Source organism: Diospyros lotus, chromosome 2 (assembly GCF_014633365.1).
Source record: "Diospyros lotus cultivar Yz01 chromosome 2, ASM1463336v1, whole genome shotgun sequence".
NCBI classification, from domain to species: domain Eukaryota; kingdom Viridiplantae; phylum Streptophyta; class Magnoliopsida; order Ericales; family Ebenaceae; genus Diospyros; species Diospyros lotus.
This window is the reverse complement of record NC_068339.1, coordinates 42,552,394-42,574,667: the sequence shown is the minus strand read 5'-3', so window position 1 is coordinate 42,574,667 and position 22,274 is coordinate 42,552,394. Positions and strand designations below refer to the sequence as shown.

General features: G+C 36.5%; 2 protein-coding genes across 2 annotated transcripts in view; one reads left to right on the top strand and one right to left on the bottom strand.

Annotated features, from left to right (window-relative positions):
• The first annotated feature begins 6,998 nt into the window (after window positions 1-6,998).
• Window positions 6,999-16,165, top strand: LOC127794548 (casein kinase 1-like protein HD16). The gene is made up of 17 exons (XM_052325726.1): window positions 6,999-7,165; window positions 7,357-7,783; window positions 12,371-12,499; window positions 12,587-12,660; window positions 12,766-12,835; window positions 12,950-13,002; window positions 13,113-13,184; window positions 13,496-13,590; window positions 13,684-13,750; window positions 13,891-14,020; window positions 14,097-14,315; window positions 14,430-14,572; window positions 14,826-15,000; window positions 15,133-15,223; window positions 15,314-15,471; window positions 15,550-15,738; window positions 15,824-16,165. The coding sequence occupies exons 2-17, from the start codon at window positions 7,418-7,420 to the stop codon at window positions 15,881-15,883; spliced, it is 2,091 nt and encodes a 696-aa protein (XP_052181686.1). The 5' UTR covers window positions 6,999-7,165; window positions 7,357-7,417; the 3' UTR covers window positions 15,884-16,165.
• A 471-nt stretch (window positions 16,166-16,636) lies between these two features.
• LOC127794549 (protein SAWADEE HOMEODOMAIN HOMOLOG 1) overlaps window positions 16,637-22,274 on the bottom strand; it is a 45,712-nt gene continuing 40,074 nt past the window's right edge. Inside the window, exons 6-9 of the mRNA XM_052325727.1 lie at window positions 20,432-20,483; window positions 17,583-17,726; window positions 17,306-17,425; window positions 16,637-17,036 (exon numbers count right to left, since the gene is read on the bottom strand). Of these exons, the coding sequence (XP_052181687.1) occupies window positions 16,995-17,036; window positions 17,306-17,425; window positions 17,583-17,726; window positions 20,432-20,483 (358 nt within the window). The 3' untranslated portion in view covers window positions 16,637-16,994. The remainder of the gene's footprint in view (window positions 17,037-17,305; window positions 17,426-17,582; window positions 17,727-20,431; window positions 20,484-22,274) is intronic.

Here is a 22,274-nt window from a genome sequence, read left to right as displayed (position 1 = left end):
TATCTTAAATCAGATCTCTTAGAAGCAATATAAAAGATTTTTCTTAAGACAAAAATCAATCATTTGTCGACCATTTTAGTATTTTGCTTTTGATTTGTCGACTAATCTCAAGTCATCTGCCAACTAACAGAATGGTAGAATTAATTTGTCGACTAACAAAATGAAAATTTCAAATATTTTAAAATTTTGCCTTGATTTGTCGACTAGCCTATATGGATTTGTCAACTAACAAAATGTTTGCTAAAATATTATTATCATTTGTCAACCGATTTCAATGCATCTGCTGATTAACCCTTAGATTTTACTTGAATATGTTAATTAACATATTTCATCTGTCGATAGTTTGTTTTGTAGGATCTCATAATGACTAATTTTTTGGACGCATTTAATGCTCTCAACCACCTCCAACAGTTTAATTTTTGTCTTTACTCACTATCGACTATAAATAGGAGGCTGACGACTCATTTAAAGAGCTTAGAAGAATTTATTATTCAATTACCAAGTGCTCAAGAGCTTTTAATGTGCTTAATTTGTATTCTCTCATTTTTATTGGTAAGGCCTTTGTTGTATTCAATTGATATATCAATCCAAAGCCTTTTATTTCTTAAGGGAAACTATAACTAAGAGGTAAAACTCTTAAAATCTCTCTTACATTTGTATTGAATTTTCTAGCAAGAGCTAAAGGGCCTACATTGTGTGCATGAGGTTGTAATACTTTGTCTTTGAATTAGAGGACCTACTTGGCTCAAGTAAGGGGTTTTTAGTGGATTCATTTCAAAATGCTTGGTGATGCGCTAAGGTAGTGGATTAGGCTTGGTTAAGCCAAACCATAATTCTTGGTATTCTTGTGTGCTTGTGTTCTTTAATTTTTTTTTTATTATCAAACACTTATCCATTCCTCACTTGTTTCACATATAAATTTTTCATTGAAAAATATTTTATATTTCTTAAGTTTTCCAAGTTAATTTTAAAAATAACCAATTCACCTCCTCTTGGTGTGTGCCATAGCACTTCCATTCTATCAAGGTAAAGTTTTATTGTCAAAACATTTGTTTAAAGTTGATTTATCAAAAATGGTTTTGAAACACTTGAAAATTGTATCCATATTTTAATTTTGAAAACTAGCATGTCAACCATTTTTTAAAAATGGTCGACCGTTTTCTCTTAAAGTGTCCATCATTTTTTAAGCATGTCAACTATTTTTATGCAAGCTCTAGGTTAAGTGCGGTTGACAGCTACTACACTATTTTCAATCGATTGTTTCTTTGAACATGTTAACCATTTTTTATTTTAACGGCTAGTTTTGCAAGTCCAATTGCTAGTTTTATTCAAGGCATTAAAAGAGCCTATAAATTCAGCCCATGGATGCATTAGAGAAGGTTAATAGATGAGAATAAGTTGATTTGAGCTTACAAAAGATTATTCATCTTCTCATAAGTGCTTGTGTTTTAATTTTTCTCCCTAAAAGCTTGTTCTTCATTTGTATCATTTTGTTTAAGCTTAGTATTTAATTTTAAGAGATCTTGTAACTGAGAGTATCTATTCTCAAATCCTCTCTTTGTGTACAATTATTGTATTTCTTAATTTGTGAGCTAGACGGGCTACCGGGTTTGATAGGAGGTTTGTTATAACACCACACTTTCTCGAACGTGTTATAACTTATGACAATTCTGGAATAATAAATTTTTTCTATTTAAAATTACAACTAAACTATATAATTACTCTTATCCATCCCAAAATTTCTATACATTTATCTCGAAAGAGAATCATCATAAACATTAAATGCAGAAGCTAGAATCGAACATAATATCTTAATATAAATCATAAATCAATTCTTACATCCTCATTAACTATAAATAAGGTTATACATCATCATTCCTTAAAACGTTCATAATTCAAAGTAACAGAACTTAAATACATAGGCTACATAACATACATTCAATTCATCATACACTTTGCTAAGTGCCATTTCATGCCTCATTTATCTTCGTTTTTGCTACAATCTCCATCTGAAACGCTTGAATATTTCAGGAGCAAAACCCAAGTTAGATGACAAATCATCTAAGTAAGGGTACAAAAATCATATTTCGTACATGGATACAAAATGTCATTTTCCATTTCATTTCGATTTGAGCCGATCGAACCTTAAGGCTACTCCTCATTTTTACAGCTTCCTTACCAGACCGAGGTGTATGGGTGTACCCTTGGCAGAGCAACGGTCCCAGCCCGTACTCTCAAACCCTTATGCGAATGCATGATTAATAATATCATCGTGTACATATGCACATTTCATCATAGCATATAAATGCAATCTACATGACATATTCACATCAAGGCATGACAACATGATAAAATCATTTACGTAAAATCAGGTTTTGGGTAGAACCACTTACTTTCTCAAGCTTATCGGGATATCTTGATATTCGTGCATTATCTCGAAATACGTGCATCATCTCGATTTGTGTGTCAATCTCAAAATTCACACAAGTCACTTCAACTTAAGCCTCAAAGCACCCTAATCATCATATTTATTTAAATAAGCATTAAAACCTATTTTTCCATAATTTCTTGCATTTTCTTTATTTTTCTCTCTATTTCTTCCTATTTTCCCTCAATAAATCCAAACTAAATATTTCTCAAATATTTCACTATAAAAATTCATAAAATAACATTCCTGAATTTCTGAAATTTTCTAGAAAATATTACTCACCTTAAAGGTTTATCTCTAGAAGTTACGGTTTCACAGCAAGCGTCTTAGGTTTCTGTAGAAAATACGAGTTTCAGTAAACCTAACCTCCAAAACTTTTACAATGGGTTGAAAGGAATTAAATATGAGTCATAATTGAAAATTTTCGATGAAAATGGGCCCCACACGCGCCCTTTGAAGGTAGCCTACTCACATTCACTCGCAGCTGTGACAACACTGCGTCACTTTCGTATTTCGGCCATATTTCCCTCATTTTAACTCCGTTTCAACCCCCGTTTGAACCTACAGCTCTCTCTCTTCCCCCTCTATAGGAATATTAAAAAAAATTGGGCTTACCTTTCCTTTTTTCTGACTGTTTAGGATAAATTTTGATAAAGACCCGAAACTCCGTCAAGACTCGTTCTTCTTCGCTTCTCCTCCGATTCCTTCCCTTCTTCTTACATAATTTTCTCCCTTCTTTCAATAACAAAATCTTTACCTTAGAATCACTCAAGTCTCAAACTCCCTTAGAATGATTTGAGAACAACTCATTGTCCTTATTTATAGATTTCTCGGATCAATCACATGACGCTACTTGTCTCTTGAAAAGCTTTGGACTCCAAAGACTCAAAACTAGAATTGAATGTTGTTTGAAATCCAAATCCATATTGGTTTGAATTTTGAAATCCACCAATCACATGACGCCACTTGTTTCTTGATAAGATTTATACTCCAAAGACTCAAAATTAGAATTAAATGTTGCTTGAAATCGAAAGCCATATTGGATTGAGTTTTGAAATCCAAAGCTAATACCCCACACTTCTTTCAAATGCCACTTTGGCCCTTATTTCAATCCTCAAACTTTGATATTTTACCACATGAACTCCTAATTTAATCCTTATTTCATTTGGGTAATTCTTTAATTACAATTATACATTCAAACATTAAATTAATTCTCATTTTACATCTTTATTACCCTTGGGAATCTTAAATTGCAAATACACCATCTCACGTCCAATTAATTTGCATTACGATACTGAAAATGTAAAATTAATAATTCATAACTTACTCGATAAGGACAATTTCGCCCCAGTGTCCTCACCGGGCTATTGAGTCATCCCAAAACCATCTCAAGGTTGATATTTACGTGAAATCGGAGCCCCCTTAGGATTCTGTTTATTTTCCTAAAGTCTCCTATGATGATTCGATTTTTAGCCTGAATTGAAACTGTATTTTAGCTGTACCCAAAAATATCTCAATTCTGATTTCTTTTGATACCATAAATCCTATCTCGGGATACTCGTCGAGACCATATCTGTTTTCTTAGACAATTACACTCCAGGGCATTTCCTACAGTCGATTCGATACTTGTAACTGCTATCAAGACAATTCTTCGGTATTCTAAACTTATTTAAATTACGTAGCAATCTCACGAAAATATGAGATTTTTCATTTGTAATCCTATCTATTTATGCTAAAGGGTCTACTTGGGATTAAGTATGAGGATTTAGTGGAGTTTTTAAAATTCTTAGTGGGAGCTAAGGGAATATATTAGACTGAGTTTAACCAAACCACTATTAATCGTTTATTTCTCTCTTGTATTCATTTTGTCATTTATTTTGATTAGGGGTGTGCGCGGTGTGGTTTGGCCGGTTTAAACCATTTTTAGCACGCCAAACCGCTAGTGCAGTTTAACGACCAAACCAGACCGTGGTTTACCACAGTTTGAAAATAACTTGTTTAACATACAACCTCCAATTTATTATAAATAACCTGTTTAACATACACTTGAGAAGTGCTATCAACTTGAGAAATACACACAATAGTACCCATTTTAGGCTGCATTTTAGGTTGCACTTAGCCGAATCTCTTATCAACTTAAGAAGTTCTCACTGCTCACAAGTCACAACCTATTTTAGACCCAATAACAACAAACAAACAAACACTAGACATTAATAAAAATACACTCACCTACCTATTAGAGAACTGATATTCGCTGCCAGGTACACGGAACGATCCTCGTTGGTGAGATTGGTGAATCGTTTTGGCCCGAGCTTCGGCCCCAGCTATGTCTCGTAGTCGTAGCCGTCGGTCCTCTCCTCTGCCTCGATCTGTCGTAGCCGTCGGTCATCTCCTCTGCCTAGATCTGTCGCAGCCGGTGGTGGAACTGTGGGTGTGGGCTTCTGACGATAATCCGAGGACGAGGAGAAAGAGAAAGAAAAAGAGAAGACGTTGAGACGATGGACTAGAAGGGTGCAGCAGCAAGGGCGATCGGATTGGGGGGAACTGGGGAAGGGTCGCGCGGGTGGGGGAGGGTGCGCAGGTGAAGGAAGGGGTTGCCGATTGTGATTAGGGTTGCAGGTGAGAGAGAGGCCTCTATCGATTGTGATTAAAGAATTAAGGTTTTGGGTGGGGGAAGGGGTTGGCGGGGCTGGGCTAGGGCGTTAGGTACTTTTATAAAAATATATATATATATATATTTTATTTTCTGGGCGGTTCGGTTTAAAACCGAACCGCCCACTATCCAAACCGCAAATCGAGCGGTTTGGACAGCCTTCAAACCATTTTCGATCGCCAAAAAAAAAAAAATCGACCGGTTCGATCTGGTTTGGTTCGATCTAATCGGTTTCCGTGGTGCATCGATTTTTTTGAACATTCTTAATTTTAATTATGTTTCATCATTTTCATATTTTTTTTTGTTTTAAAACCTCCACAAAATTTTTAATTTATCAATCACCTAATTCACACCCTATTGGGTGTGTGGTGCCATTAATTGTGCCAAACCCAACACGAGTCTTGCTGGCTACAACAAATAACATTACATCAATTGTTTGTTCTATTACGATGTGTAAATTTAGTTCAATAGAAAAATATGCAAATACAAGTTCATCCAAATATTATGAAATTACATGTTTTATTTTTCTTTTTTTAAAACTAGGGGCATAGTTGTCATTTTACCTTACTCCTAATGTTTGTCGAAATAAAAAGGTAGTTGTTATTTTCAAAACCTCATGTGTGTATTTGCAATTAAGCCAAATTTTAGGAATGGTCTTCCTAAATTACTCTTTTCAGTTTTATGAGTATTATTATTTTCTAATTTAGGAAGACCATTCCTAGATTATTTTTTGATTAATAATCTATTTTTTAATTTTATTTTAATAAATTATATTTGAACTGTATACTTATTATTTTGAAACTCACGTTTTAAATCTTTCAAACACTTAAATAATTTGTTTATCAAACAACAAGCACATAACTTTTAAATCCTTCAAATGTTTTTTCAACATCATTAAATTTCAAGATATTTTTATGAATTTATTAAAACATTGAGGTTGTTAATTACTTGATATTTTTTCTAAACATCAAATAATCAATTTGAATGATTTTTCAAAACTCAAATATTCTTATATCACTTGAGTATACATTCACTCAAGCCCTTGAAACTTGTCACGTAAACATCAAGACATTTTTATTTTAAATCTTAAGTTTTTATATGATTATTTGAGTAAAATTATCTTCTAAAGTAATGTTTTAATTTAAACTTGCTTTATGTGTTACTCGATTAACATTTATTTAAGCATTAAGAATATCATCTTAAATCATTCAAACGTATTTTAAGTATGTTTTTAAATACCACAAGTCATTTTTTTTGTATTATGAACCCTTAAGTTAATTCTTGAAAAACCCGACATATTAAGAATATTCCTATTAAAGTTTATGTTTTACATAAGGTAAATAAAAATTTTACATTTGACTGCCACCCTCCATGATTTTTAAAAATACCATATTTCACTATTTTGTTAAAGAATTCACTAAGACCATAAATATTAATCAAACATTAGTCTAATTAGAAGTCAAACACATGGCCTTGTCCACGTGTCCTCGCAAAGGTCTTTATTTATCTATTTTTTTCGTAGATCCAAACTCTAAACGAGCACTTATATGTGACTTTCTGATTCGCGCATCTGACTTAGGACCGTTCATCAATCAGGATTGAAAACGAACGGTCCAGATCTAGAGATCATAGCAAAGCACATGGACGCAACGTAGCTAATTAACAATCACTCGGCAGGGCACCGCCGTACTCCTTCCTGGTCAGGTTTGCCAGAAACCCGGGACCCAAGCCGTTTTTGGTAATTTCACTGTTCACTGTTCATTATTAAATCACATTTTTTTTTCAGGCATAATTTCGAGAGCTCTAATGCCACGAATCCGACAATCTCACCGTCCGTTTCAGATCCATCGACGGCTATCATTCACTCACTCGTAGCGACCTATTTTCCCATATTATTATTACAGATTTATACAGAGGCAAAATCCAACCCTTCTCTCTCTCTCTCTCTCTCTCTCTCTCTCTGCTAGTACTATCGAAGTCGAAAGCCCTCTTTTCTCCTTCTTGTTCGAAATCGATTCCTGTCTGGAGATCGAAAATCTAGCCTCTCTTCGCAACCCAACGATCGCTCTCAACTTATTCAATTCGTTCGTATTCGTACATTCTCTGATCGTATTTCGTTCGATATGGCTAGGATTTTTGTATACAGTTGCTAAAATCATGGCTGTCGATGTCGTTGTTTCTTCTGTGTCGATTTGATGGATTTTTAGGTTTTGTTTGGCGTGGTGGTTGTTTTTTGGATGATCGACTGACGTGTGCATTATTTGTGTATTTGCAGGGAGAGTGATGAGGTTTGAGAAAATTAGGGTATCGCGGGGATGAGATTTGAAGGATGAACGATGCCGGAGCTGCGTAGTGGAGTGCGCAGGGGCCGGGCAGCGAAGCAGCAGCCGAATACGAACGCGGTAGAAGCAGGCGAAGCGATTGCGACGAGAACTCGTAGGCGGCGAGCAGCGGCAGCAGCTCCCCAGGACGATCAGCCGGTCAATGTAAACGTGGTTGCCGCGGCGGAGGCGGAGAATAAGGTTCCGGAGCAGCCACTCCGTGTAGGCGCCGCCGGTGGTGGTGCTGGTGGTATTGGTCGTGGTGCAGGGAGGGAGGAGATAGCGGATAAACCCATGGATGACTATCATAGTGGCGGCCGGAGTGCCGATAAGGCTCAGGTCGGCGAAGATGAAGGAAGCACTGCCCCGCTTCCTGAAAAGGTGAGACTTTTGATTCGCATTTATGTTCTTTTGGCTGCTTTGGTACCTGATCAGTTGCATTTTTTTTTTTTTTTGTTGCACGCTTATGTTTCCTAGAGTTGCTTGCTTGTGATGTTAGGATGATGGGTAGCTTTGACGTATATATTCCAGAAGAACTTATATCATCGTTTATCATTCTTCATCTTGTATTTGCAGTTTATCTTGGGAATGGAATTTTAAGATTTTTGGAGTGTTATTTTTTTAAATATGAAAGTGCGTTATGGTTTGTGAATGACTGGAGAGGGATTTGTAAAAAAAATGTTATGATGATCAGGGTTTTGATTATGCATACTGAAAGGTCTTCTTGCATGGAAAGAGATACCTTTTTTTTAAAGACTATATCTCTTAATTAAGTTCCGGTGATGAATGACCATTTCTCTGTTTTGATCATTAATGGGGTTTCTCTTTGCATCATTCTGGTTTCTTCTTGTATGCCTAAATGCAGTAGTTGGAAAGATTTAGTAAGATCATTGCATTTCCAACTGGTCCCAGGTTTTTGTGAAGATGTATACTTTTAAACGGATTAGTATTGAGGGTTTTATTATCCTTATTTTCTCATCTGGAATCTGGGGAGTAATATAGTCTTTAGAATGAACCGTTATAGAACTAATCCACTGACTGTGGAGTTGGCGACAAATTTAAGCTGGGCTGGTCCTGTATTTTTGACAATTGTCAACATGGTTGTGGGACTGGATGTGGGTACACGTTATCTATTATGATGATGATGTTAATATATGCGTACGGACAAAAGGTAATATGTTAGTGCAGAAAAGCATCTTGTTCGGTATTAACTTCATGCCGGGCATTATATGCATTGTCTTTGACTTCTGACTGTTCTTCTTTGTCCTATTGGAATGTGGCTGCATATGTAGTTGTCAGCTGTTTCAGTTTATAAGTTTTTGATTGGTTTTCTATTAATGATACTATACTTCTCAAGAATATTTTATTCGTCTCTTTACTTTAATGGAACCCTTACCTTCATTGGTTAACATTTAAGAATTGGAATTCTCCAACTTTTTGATACTTGTAAGGTGCAAATTCATGGTCCTTGTGACAGGTAATTTATTTGCAGTAGGACCTGGAATGGTCTTGTGACATTTGAGCTTAGAAGACAATTAAGTCGTTTAACAAGTGAATCAACTTGTCGTGTGGGAGCAAAATTTGGATTTTGCTAATATAATTGATGAGAATAATGACATGCCATATATGTTTTATTGGAAGTAGATGGAATAAAAGTAGTTCATAGCAAAAGAGATATTGATGGGAAACTCTTGGGAACAACGTGGGGTATAATGACCTTATAGAAGATGTGATAATGAATCCATTTAGGTGTCATGTCCCCAAGGGTATAGTAGTAATAGATAATAGATGTATTTCTTTTGTTTGTACTTTTTGTCAGGTTGGATTGAACTGGTTGTACTTAGAAGTAGCTCGTAGTTGTACCTAGAAGGCAACAGCCTTTAGTTGTACTTGATTTGAATATTTGGCAGCCCTATTGGCACCAAATCACTACTATCCAGTATGTAAGACTGACCCAGCATAATTCAGGGGCATGAATTAGGGGTGTCAAAAAATATCCAAAAACCGGTGAACCGGACCAAATCGGATTGAACCATGCCTTTTGGATTAGTTCTATGCTTCAATGGTTAGGTTCTGGTTCTAAAAAATTAAGAACCGATATATTTGGTTTAGTTACTAATTTTTTTTTTTTCAAATCGTGGTTCAAACCAAACTGGAACCGATATTATACTTATATATATTATATAATTTTTTGGGTATATATATATACACATGCGCATAAATAGTATCACTTCTTAGGAAAGTAACGAGATTGATGAACTCTTTTATTTTTAGACTTTTATGCGCTATTGCTATACTAAATGGTCGATATAATCTCATTTGATGAGATAGTCTATGAATTATTTTGTTCTACTTTTACTTCAAGACTTGAAACATTAATGAATTTATGAGTTTATTTTATTTAACAAATTTGTTTGTAATTTCATATTTTGCGAAAATGTTTAAAAATTAAATGTTAATTGGATAGAACCAAAATCGAACCGAAATCGGTCCGGTGTGAGGGATTGGTTATGGTTTTTATTTTTTCAGAACCGTTAAAAATGGTTCGGTCACTAGATTGTTATAGAATTGGACCAATCCGAATCGTTGACACTCCTAGCATGAATGAATACATTTGAAATATTTCTGATTTCTCTCCTCCAAATTCTCTCTATCTCTCTCTTGATCTTTCCCTCTCGCACTTTCTATTCTTTTGATTCTCCCTACATTTCTGCTAAATTTCCGCCTCATTCTTCCCCAAATTCTTACCGATTGGTGAGAAAACCCTGTCAGATCTGTGGGAACTGACTATAGGCTGCACATAGTGGGATTATGGCATGCGATCGTGACAATGACATGCATGCCTAGAACAATCATTGCAGGAGATGTAAAGAATGACTGATATTTTCAAAGGAAAGCCCTAAAACAGTAGTTAAATTTTATTAAATTATTCTGCATATCATATCTGCTGATGCATGACTTTCAGTTTTGCAATCTTGATGGATTAGTGAAAGTTAGCTATGGTTATTAGGATATAATTTTACTTTGGTGTCTTCATGTCTTCTCTTTGAACTGTTTTAGGATTTTCTGTCTGAGCATATTTTATGATGTGACTGGTCTTATATTCTTGCATCCACATTGTAATTCCTGTCTATAAGTAATAAGAAGATTGATTTTTCTTAATCAATAAGTTCCATTGCAAATATGTTTATTGATGTTAACATGCAAAATTGGCTGCATTCATTTCCACTCGTATACCCATATCCAATCAGATAGATATACGTTTGATAATTGTGTGTGAATTAGAATACCACCCCCCCCCCCCCCCCCCCCCCGCGGGCCTTTCCCAAACAAAAAAAAAAAAGGCAAAAAAATTGTAGCTAGGCAATTCCTAGAGTGCTCCATAATCATTACTGCCTCTGCCTTTTCTTGAAAAAGTACCTGTTTCTCCAAAAATCTTCCAGAGTTTCTTCTTAGATTCTAGTGGAGATGGCTGTATGATATTCCATGATCCATACCATCAACACTTGTGGGGTGCCTCCTCTCTGTTGCGCATACAAACTTCTTCTTGAGTCTTGCTTGCTTCAACCTCCCCAACTCAGTACGTTCTTTCCTTCCTGCTGCATGTGCCAAGTGCTTTTTTCCCATCTATCTTATCCAACTTTCGTACTGTTATAACGTATACAACTCATATAAATTGTCTAGATATAAACGACATTCCATACAAAAAGATAAACTATCTAATATCAGCCGTGCAGGAAAGAGGGGAAGAAAGCTTCAACAGGAAAGAGAGTGTGTTTCTTGTTTAACAATAACGTTGTCTTGTTTCTTACTTTGAGTACTTCTGCAGTACATGTGGGAGAGGAGGATGGAATGAAAATAATAGAAAAGCATTCTCCTCATTCAGGAGAGAGAATTATAATGGAATGGAATGAAAATAGATGGAAGCAGTTTCCATTCATATGTCTCCCTTGAATTGGGGAAGAATGGGTGGAATGGAAATAGATAGTAAACTTACTTTTGTGTTTTTACAGCATTAACTTTAATGTTTTTTAAAGTTCAATTTTGTCCTTGACTTAATCGCATTCTGTCTTTTCATTAGAAGGGAATAATGGCCATCTGTTGTTTAATATTCTTCCATTGCTTTCACTAGAAAGGAGAAACATTTTCCATTCTTTCCATTTCATACTCCCCAAATCAGGAGAAAATATTTTACATTCCATTCCATCACTAAATCTCTTCCAAAAAGCCTTGTGATATAATAAATTAGCATTAATCTGCTTTTGGATTATGATATATTTACTTATCAATATAAACTGAAACTTACTCACAATTGATGTAAATAATTTATATTATGTCTGTGTATTCTTTAGTTATTATTCTTTGATTGTTATTTTGTTCTCTTTTTTTTTTCTATCCAGTCGATCCTCTTCCTTCCTGAATATGGTTTTGGTGGTAGCTGAACATATGGCATAGTAGTCAGTATTGTGTTTCATTGGAAGTTGTAGAAGATACTTAAAAAGAATCTAATGTTTATTTTCTTTTCTCATCTCCTCTGGCTTCTGCCCCATCCTCCTTTTACGGTAAATGGTTGGTGTATTCTACTTGTGGCTTACTTGAATTGCTTATTTATATTTGTGTTTTGGATTAGTACTATTGCTCAGTTATATTTTCAGGATGCATCTAAAGAGGGGGAAAAAGTTATATTATCAGGAGAATTTTATGGTAGATGATCCTCTTTTCAGTGAATATTGGATTTCTAAATGGTTTGGTGGCTGCATTTTTTTTTGGTTTTATGCTGGCTTTGTTATCATTTAGATTAGTCTGCTGCACCATAATTGATGAAACCCCACAGGTTGTACAACTGAAGAATTTGAAAAAGAATGAGATGTTAAAAATAGAAAACTTGTGAATATTATGGAATGAGATGCTGCCAAGTTATGGATTACTGGACCACTAATATTTCTTGAGCAACTTTCTCCACTACAGGTTTCAGTTGGTGGCTCACCTATGTATAGGATAGAAAGAAAGCTTGGAAAGGGAGGCTTTGGACAAGTTTATGTAGGTCGTCGTGTGCCTGGTGTTCCTAGTGATAGGACTGGGCCTGGAGCTGTAGAGGTATGTCTTGTAGCAGTAAATTGACTACTTTTCTGATGTATGCTACTTTAATAGAATAATAACGTAACTAAGGCCTGTCTGTCCTAGGTGGCTCTAAAATTTGAGCATCGAAGTAGCAAAGGGTGTAATTATGGGCCACCATATGAATGGCAAGTTTACACGTGAGTGCAACTGGTCGTATGTTTACAATAATCATTGATGGTAATCATAAGATCCATATAAATAGGTTTGCATTTATTTTTCACTGTTTTTTATTTCTTGCACAGCACCCTTGGTGGCAGTCACGGGGTACCTCAAGTACACTACAAAGGTCGGCAAGGTGACTATTATGTCATGGTATGTTAATTCATTCTTTTCTGTACTGGGTTCTTTTATTCATGGTAATTTTTCCTGGTTCTGACTTTAGTGTCCATAGATTGGCTGAATAACAGAAGACCGTTTACTATGCAGGTTATGGATATGTTGGGACCAAGTTTATGGGATGTTTGGAATAACTCTCACTCGTGCGTATGAAGTTTTAAATATGTTTACTGTTTGGACATTTCATAAGTCTCTATTTCATGTTTCCATTCCCTGATTAATTGTGTATTTCCTTCTTTGTTCCAATTATCAGGATGTCCATTGAAATGGTGGCATGCATTGCCATTGAAGCAATATCTATATTAGAGAAAATGCACTCCAAAGGGTAAGTTACCATGTTCTTCTTTCTTTTGATGAAGCTTCCCATTAATTAGAAGGGTAGTTAAATGTGTATTACTTTTCTAATGCTTATTGCAATTGCATGAAGCTTTGGTGCAGGAGAATTGTGAAAACATTCAACCTGCCCATGCAATCTTCTTTTTTAGGTTTTAGTTGGGCAATGAACTTATTTTTTTTTTTAAAAAAAGGATTCAGTTTGGCTATGCTCTCTCTTAATATTCTTATCTGTCCTGTATATGATGAGTTGTCTGGACCAACCATGAAACAGCTAACATTTTCAATTTTTAAATATGTCAGGTATGTGCATGGGGATGTAAAACCTGAAAACTTTCTGCTTGGCCCTCCAGGAACTCCAGATGAGAAAAAACTATTCTTGGTTGATCTTGGATTAGGTACTTTTTTAAGTCAATAAAGTCTTGTGCTTAAGTAGTAAGTTGATAATAATATTTACTTAATATTCATCTCTTAATTCTCTGGTCTATTAGCTACTAGATGGCGGGATGGTTCAACTGGTTTGCATGTTGAGTATGAGCAAAGGCCTGATATCTTCAGGTATCACTTTTGGTTATATAATGGTTACTTATTAAGCAGTTGATTATACCATGGTTGATTGTGGGAAGTGCCTGTCTAGTTTCATCAATGCACCCTGACAAAAATTGCTGCTTTTGCTGATAGCCATTCGGTTTTGGCAGGGGAACAGTACGCTACGCCAGTGTGCATGCTCATTTAGGTAGAACAGGTAGCAGGAGAGATGATTTGGAATCTCTTGCTTACACCCTTATTTTCCTTCTGCGTGGTCGTCTGCCTTGGCAAGGATACCAGGTTGGCCATTTACTTCTGGTGATCAACTTACTTTGGTACTTCTCCAATTTGAAATCTGACGTAATGCTCTGTGTAGGGTGAGAACAAAAGCTTCCTTGTGTGCAAGAAAAAGATGGCTACATCTCCAGAGTCTCTGTCTTGCTTTTGTCCGCAGCCTTTTAGGTTGTTCATAGAATATGTGGTCAACTTGAAGTTTGACGAGGAGCCTAATTATGCGAAGTATATTTCACTCTTTGATGGGATTGTGGGTCCAAATCCAGATATCAGGCCTATTAACACTGATGGTGCACAGAAGGTACACCATGGTTTCACTTCACATCAGTGTCCTGCTCCAGAATGAAGTTGCTACATAAAACCATTAGTTTATGCACTTTTTTAGTTTGTATTTGACTTTTTTCCCACTTTGAAGCTTATCTACCAAGTTGGTCATAAGAGAGGCCGGTTAACTATGGAGGATGAGGAAGATGAGCAACCCAAGAAAAAGGTTCGTATGGGGATGCCTGCAACACAATGGATTAGTGTTTACAATGCTCGAAGGCCTATGAAGCAAAGGTATCTTTTCATCAAGTTTTGTGTTGCACTCTATAATTGTACCTTGGTAAATTATGCCAAGTTCTGCCAAAATTATTCTGATGAATTTGTTTTTCTAATTTCCTTTTCAGCATTTCTTGGGTTTTTGCTCTCTTATATTATTTATTTCATGTTATTCTTATTTCTATCCTGTATCCCTATTTTATCAGAATGTTTGGGGAAATGAAGATAAAATTGTAACATGAGATTGCCTGTGTTGACATGTGGTTTTTAGGTATCACTACAATGTGGCAGATTCAAGGCTGGCCCAGCACATTGAGAAAGGAAATGAAGATGGCTTATTTATCAGCAGTGTAGCTTCTTGTCAAAACTTGTGGGCATTAATCATGGATGCAGGAACTGGTTTCAGTGCACAAGTTTATCAGTTATCACCTTATTTTCTGCACAAGGTGAATAATCTAACATAATTTTATCACTAGCAGAACTTACCTTACTGTGATTGGTTCTCCAACAATGTTTTACATCGGTTGTGAAACTATATTTGAGTTGACAAATTCTTGTGTCTTATGGCAACTTTGAAGGAATGGATAATGGAACAATGGGAAAAGAACTACTATATCAGTGCAATAGCAGGAGCTACTAACGGGAGCTCATTAGTAGTAATGTCGAGGGGTTAGTATAGGATTGTTTGATTCATAGATTTTCTTTGAATAGCTTTAATGAAATATTTGATTTGACTCATCATGATCAAACTGACTGCAGGTACTCAGTATTTGCAGCAGTCGTATAAAGTTAGCGATTCATTTCCATTTAAGTGGATAAACAAAAAATGGAAAGAGGGCTTTTATGTTACTTCCATGGCCACCTCGGGAACCAGATGGGGAGTTGTTATGTCTCGTGGCGCAGGATTTTCTGATCAGGTTGGTTGGGGTATTGCAATGTGGGATTGATCTCATTTGTTCTTCATATCCTATGCTAACTCTTTTTATGATGTTTAGGTTGTTGAACTAGATTTTCTTTACCCTAGTGAGGGCATTCATCGGCGTTGGGATAATGGGTACCGTATTACTGCAACTGCCGCAACCTGGGATCAGGCTGCATTTGTTCTTAGTGTGCCCAGAAGGAAGCCAGTTGATGAAACACAAGAGACTCTGCGGACTTCTGCTTTTCCTAGCACACATGTCAAGGTGAATTATTAACATACAATCGTTGGTTTGTCTTTGTTTCTCAAGTGTCCCTTTGTTTTCATGTTGGGCTGTCGTGTTTTTGCAGGAGAAATGGGGAAAAAATCTTTATATTGCGTCTGTTTGTTATGGGCGTACAGTTTCTTGAGCTTCCAGATGTTTGATGCCCTACATTCATCAGCTTTTCCTTTTGAGGACTGGGCTACCAACTCTAAATCTCGGAAGCGTCATCGTGGCTGCTGCTGGACAAGTTTTGATGAAACCCAAAATTATAATTAGAATTGTAACTTTTTATGGGGATTCTGGTTTGTCCCATTGATCAACCAGAAGGCAAAAGTAGATGGGTGTCTTCAACTATCTGTGGTATTTAAAGTTTGTATAGCTTTTAACGAGTAGTTGGTTTTATGGCTTTTTATTATACCTATTTGAAGCTTTTGGTCTCGGGTTACAATTTCTCTAGTATGCTTTTGAGTTGACGCCCTTATCATATTACATTGTCCAGAAAATTGCCAACCGAACTGAGATATTTCTAGGTTTGTTACATCCCGCTGGGGGCATTTTTGGCTACATTTCTTTCTGGCTGGCTGGCAGGCCGTGCTAACCAGTTTTTGTGGGCTACAAAGAAAAGGGAATTTTGTTGAGGCCATGGAAAGACCACCTGTTCTTAAAAGCATGGTCTGTGTTTGCTAATTTCATTCTTCTTAATTAGATGTGTTAAAATCGTGGGCGACATTCTCGTGTTCACAATTTGGCATTTGGGGAAGAAACCTTTATCAGACGATCGCAATCGTCAAGGAAACACCAAGTTAGCATATTGAACGCCAGTCTTTTCGGTTTCGTCTATGCATATATATATATATATATATATATACACCTGTCCATAGCTGACAACACCATTTCTTCCCCTTCTGTTTTGTTTGTTCATTGGAAACCAAATCATTAGGTCCAAGAGCCATTGAAAATTGGGCAGCCATTATTTTGCTGTAAACAGCTAAATGAACAGGGCATGTATCATACAGTTGAATTTCTGTCTGCATTTTAGTTCTTCCCCATCCCTCCCAAACTGGCTGAGCATTTCATTTCAACTTGGAAGAGCATCCATGTTTGGACTCCACTACCCAGATTATCCACAGGCAATCAATGTTTCATAATTTTAAACATGGAAACAAAGTACCTTTACAACTTGGCGGATAACAAAAGCTTAATTTCGAGTTCTCAACTTAATACTGTTCATCATTTTAACAAGCAAGAAAAATGCATCATGCTGGTCTGCGGCATATTCTTGTCAAGTCAACAGTTTCCTGTCACGCGGAAAAGAAAATGACATGAGAGAAATCAAGGGGAGGAATAAATATCAATAGCTTTCTGTGATATCTCCTAATAATATAGTAAGACTAGTTACGGTTGTATATAACTTTTTTCACTGTTCAACAATAGAATGTCTCTATTACTATCATTTTCATTTTCCTTTTAATTATTATGGTTGGTCAGAATGAATCACTCTGAACCATGACGGGTAAGTGAGATGACATCAAATGGGATTTCTCAGAGTGATAACAGTTCCAATCACCTCAGCTCTGTCGCAGACATAACGAACCAAAAAGATGCACTTGCAGCTAGTGAAATCATGTAATTGCCTCTGAATTCCCACAATGTGTGCATCGCAGTATATTGCATGATCATCAGTTTCCTGGGGTCATGAAAAACAACGTTAAGCTGCTCTCCAGCAGTTGCCAAATGTTACATCAGTAATGTCTCCATTACCTTTTACTCGAGGAGATGTTTCTAATCAAGCTTTCTTTGCCATCTTCAGTGTTAAATAAATTACATAGAAAGGAAAAACATACCCTGAAGCATAGCACCAAGTCTCCAACATTGACACGATCACATTCTGAAGCTTCTAAAGGAATAGAACGTTCACGTAATCCTCTTTTTACATTGACCCATTCATCATGCAGGTTACTAAATCCAGCAAATCGAACACGAACTTCCTGTAATATCAGCACGAGTTAGTGTACAATTGATGCAGACAGTATCAGAACAGACTCAATTAAGTTGTATATGATGTCATAAAATGGGAGCTAGAAAATGGCAAGTCTCTGCCATACTTACTGAATTCATGCTCCCCATTATGCCAGCAACTCACAACACAATTAACATCTCCCGGCCCTCCCTTCTGGGAGGTCCAGGCTTCCAGCTCCATCTGGGCATAATAAGGATTTCCAGTGTGAGGTTGGAGAGGGGGAGCTCAGCGTATGGGATGATCTGTATGTTCTTCCTAGTGGAACTACAGGCCCCACCAAAAAAGGAAAAAGAGAAATGCATATTACAAGAATAATTGCTAGTTATTGTTATTCTACAAATACCCATTTAGTGAGATTAAGGCTTGTGATTGTTGTTTTTGTCTGGTTATCCTAGACATTGTTGAAACCAAGTTTTTAGCATATTACGAATTAGCTGTGTCATTTTCTTCTCCCCAGCTCTGAAGTCTGAAGCAGACTCGTGTGCAGTGTGAATTATGCATTTTGCTTCTCATAAAGGTTTCATAGTTGCTTTTCTCTGCCAGTATTGTTACAATTCCTTCTTTAATGTTCATACTTCCTCCATGTAATCCATGAATATCCAGTTTCCCAAAATTTTATGCGGCCAAAAGGAAAGCTAGTATGATCTTGTGTATTGGTAAATGAATTCCAGGAGTGTGTTTTTATATTTGCTCTCCATATGCCAAATCAAACGTAACTTGAGGACGGACCTGTCAATAGAATGGGTCTGACAAGACCAAGATCAGGTCTGGTCAGTCAGATCTGGTCCACTAATATGAGATCTGAGTCATCTGAGTCAACAGCCCATTTATTTCTTCAAGTGAGTCTAGATCTGGCCCCTGTAGGATCTGAAAGCTAAAGGAGCTTTGGAGTAGTATATCTGCTCATAGGGGCAACATTCCTTGCAGGGTTTCACAGTCCATATGGCATAACCATTGAAAAAATCTATGTTAGATGGAGTGAGATTTCAGAAGCTCAACTGTTGATATGACTCTTGCAGCCTAAGGACTGGAGATTAGGCTATGCAGGCACTGTAGTCAAGAATCACATAAATGGGTGTCAATCTCAACTACATATAATAGAGATCACACCTAGAGAGTAGGAAGATATAGAAGAATGCGGTATTTTCCAGGGATGTCTAGAAAATTCCAGAGAATCTACATGCTTCCTGAATAATCTAGAACACTCTAGAAGTACCAAGAGTATTCTAGATGGTACTAGGGTTCCCTAGAAGATTCTACAGAAGTACAATGTATTGAGAAGCTTATAGCAGCGTGTAAATATCTTTAGATGTACCAATCCATGAATAGGGGAAGGCTTCATTGGTAAAGGAATCCAAGAAAGGTGTACAATTTTGAAGTGTAATACAAGGCCCTTTCCAAAATACGCTTGAGTGTTTCCTTTGCCATTCTCTTCTATGTTCTTTCAATCTAACACTACAATTTTTAGGAAGTAAGGCTGAACTTAGGCTTTCTCCAGTGAAGGAATTGAGAAGCTTAAGTGCCGCACGGGTATTGGAAAATTATGCCTGTGAAAGGCTGTAGCACGTTCTTCTGATGAACGCTAGGGTTTTGAATATTACTATCTAATGATGCAGCCACACCTTACAAGGGACAGTGGAGTGGCTAATTTTGGCCTAGAGTTGTTGATTGACAAGCACAATAACCAGTTTACTTGTAGGCATTTGGCCAAGGCTGATGTGTTCATGACAGCATAAGGCTTACACAGGATGAAAGGCAAGCATGCATATCGCAGAGGACTGAGGTCCCTCCTCTCTCCAAGCAACCTGCCCTCAGGCTACCCTCCAGCATGTGGTCCACCATAACTAACCAACTACAAGCCAAATACTCTCAAGGACTATTCAAGCACAAGAATGTGAAACTACAATCATTCTAATCCTCTACTTCAGCTAGCCAATGAAGGCACAGGAACCTGGCATTGGCTTTAAGGTATCCTAAGGTTATACTCGTGCTATGAACTGCCACTAGTGGCAAAAAAATACCCTATTAACTCATGCCAACAATGGATAAACAAACTTACATATTTTAGAATTCAACATAGAAAGTGTTATAGAGGCGGGTATGCTTACTGGTTGTACTGCACATGGGTGCATGTTTGAGGCTGTGAGGCTATAAATAAGCCACAGCTAGAGAATGGGAGTTCATGTTGAGAAATGAAATGAATCTTTTCTGCTCTGTCTCTCTCACTTTCTGTTACCTTTCTCTCTCTGTCTCTTGAGCATTCTCCCTCTTTCTTGCTGTTTCCCTTTCTTCCATCTGAGTTCTCCCTCCCATTTCTTCTCTCTTCATCTCTTAATCTTCTCAATTCCCATCCTAAAGACTAAACCCTAGCCCAACTAGGGCGTGACAGAAAGCTAGTTCATTTCATTAAATGATAATTCCATGGAAAGGGACACAGGTTCAAAAATACAGAACAATGCATAAATATAACTAACCTAATTCGTAAAGACTCGTGGAAGACTACAGATGTTAATATTAAGTAAAAAGGCTAGAGAAATTGAAAGGAAGCAGAAGGAAAAAATTATTAAAAAGGAACAATGCAATTTTTTATTCCTTTTTCTGTTAAAGTAATGTTTCGTAGCATTGATGAAATTCTAGATTCATATATCAAGATATAAAATATAAAGATCTTACAAGTTCGCCAGAACAAAGAACTCTGTAGCTGAGGAATGCTGCAACGTCATACCTAGAAAGCCAAAAAGGTTGGCAAGTGGTGTCAGTCTAATTTTAGAGTTGAAGTAAGAGTTTTGTATTCCTTTTGATTTCTGCTGCAAATGTAAATTTATGGCGTTACAAACAAATGAAATTATCAATCGCCAAAATACTCTAAACAAGGTATAAATATTGCACTTCTTAAAACTCACTAGTGTTGACAATTAGCAAGGGCTCAATGGCTTAATGTTATGATTGTTGTAAAAAATCTGAATTTGACTAGGATAATATGCACATTAATAACAAAACGGAAACACAATTGTATAATGAAAGGAAATTTGGAAAAAGAATATAGAATCGGATTGAAGTGAGGTATGCTGAAGCAAATCTCCTTAAGATAGATTTCACCCCCTCAATGGTGTTGAAGGACCAATGGACGTCTATCTCCCAAGATACAACACTTCTTCCAAGAATTAGTATAGCACTATACTAACTTTGACGAGCGAAATCAAACTTGATAGTACTCTTCTTGTTGACTGGAGGAAAGAGATTAGAATCTCACACACTTGACAATAATTGAAGTTTATAGAAAGGAAGTATATTGGAGGAGGAAAGAAAGAAATCAATTTACTTGAATTGATTTTGGGATGGAGAAAATAGAATATGGGGGGGGGGGGGGGGGGTCCTATTTATAGTTTTCAAGTGTCTAATCATGAAAGGTCATGTTATTTGACCCAGTTTAATCTTCATCTCTAAATCGCATTCTTTCATATTTGGTCACGACCTGACGGTTCAGATTGCACCATCTGGCAAAGGTACATATCTCTTCCTTTGCATCTTTCACATCCAAATAATGTGACCACTCACTCAAATGGACATATCCACTCACCCGCGTCTCGTATGAACAGTCGTGTCCAGTCTTGGAGACCTTTCCAATTCGCATATTTAAGACCCATTAATTCCAACAATGGTCCACAATGCTTAGGTTTCCAATACAATGCCTGATGATTGAAAGAAAAATGTCAAAGAAAAGCCAAAAATAATGTCTTTTCCTTTCATTCCCTCTCCCTGGACAAAAGAAATTCATATTTGAAAAAAAAAAAAAAAAATTATCACTGGACATTCAAGGCCTGATATGTTGTCGTTTATCACTGGGCATCTAAACCTGCAAAAGTATTTATCAGAGGGTAGAAAGATCTGAATCCACAAGGATCAGCAAAAGTCCAAGCTAACATGTGAAAGCAGTACTTGAAAGCACTAAGTAGAGAGTAGAAGGATCCGAATCCATAAGGATGAGCAAGTCAAGGCTAATATATGAAATCAGTTAGTTAATAATGTATCAAACAATCTCATATTTTGAGACAATTTCCATATAGCTTTCCAAGAAAAGTACAAGAGCACTTTATCAAAAAGGGCACTATAAAATGAACAAGTAAAAAGTTCCCTTTGTGAAGAGTTTCATCCCATCTGTCCTCCCCATGCCTTGTCATTGCACAGCATTGTACCAAGAAAAGCTGACAGTGAGTTTATTTCTTAGTCCTAATTTCTTGTTTAACTCCAAGGACCACACTATGCCATTAGGAGTTATAATGAAGCAATCCATCACCATATACTCTTCATTAGCAGCCACACTATTAGGGATGTAAACGAATTCCCCAATTAACCCCATTTACATGTTTTAACAAATGTTATAATAAGCCTTATGCCTATACCCCCTAATTATGAATTTTCATACTTGTTTTAATTAGGAGGATTTTGAATGGGGTTAATTGGGGACCCATTTACATCCCTATCACACTACAAAAGCTAGGAAGGAAATCTACCA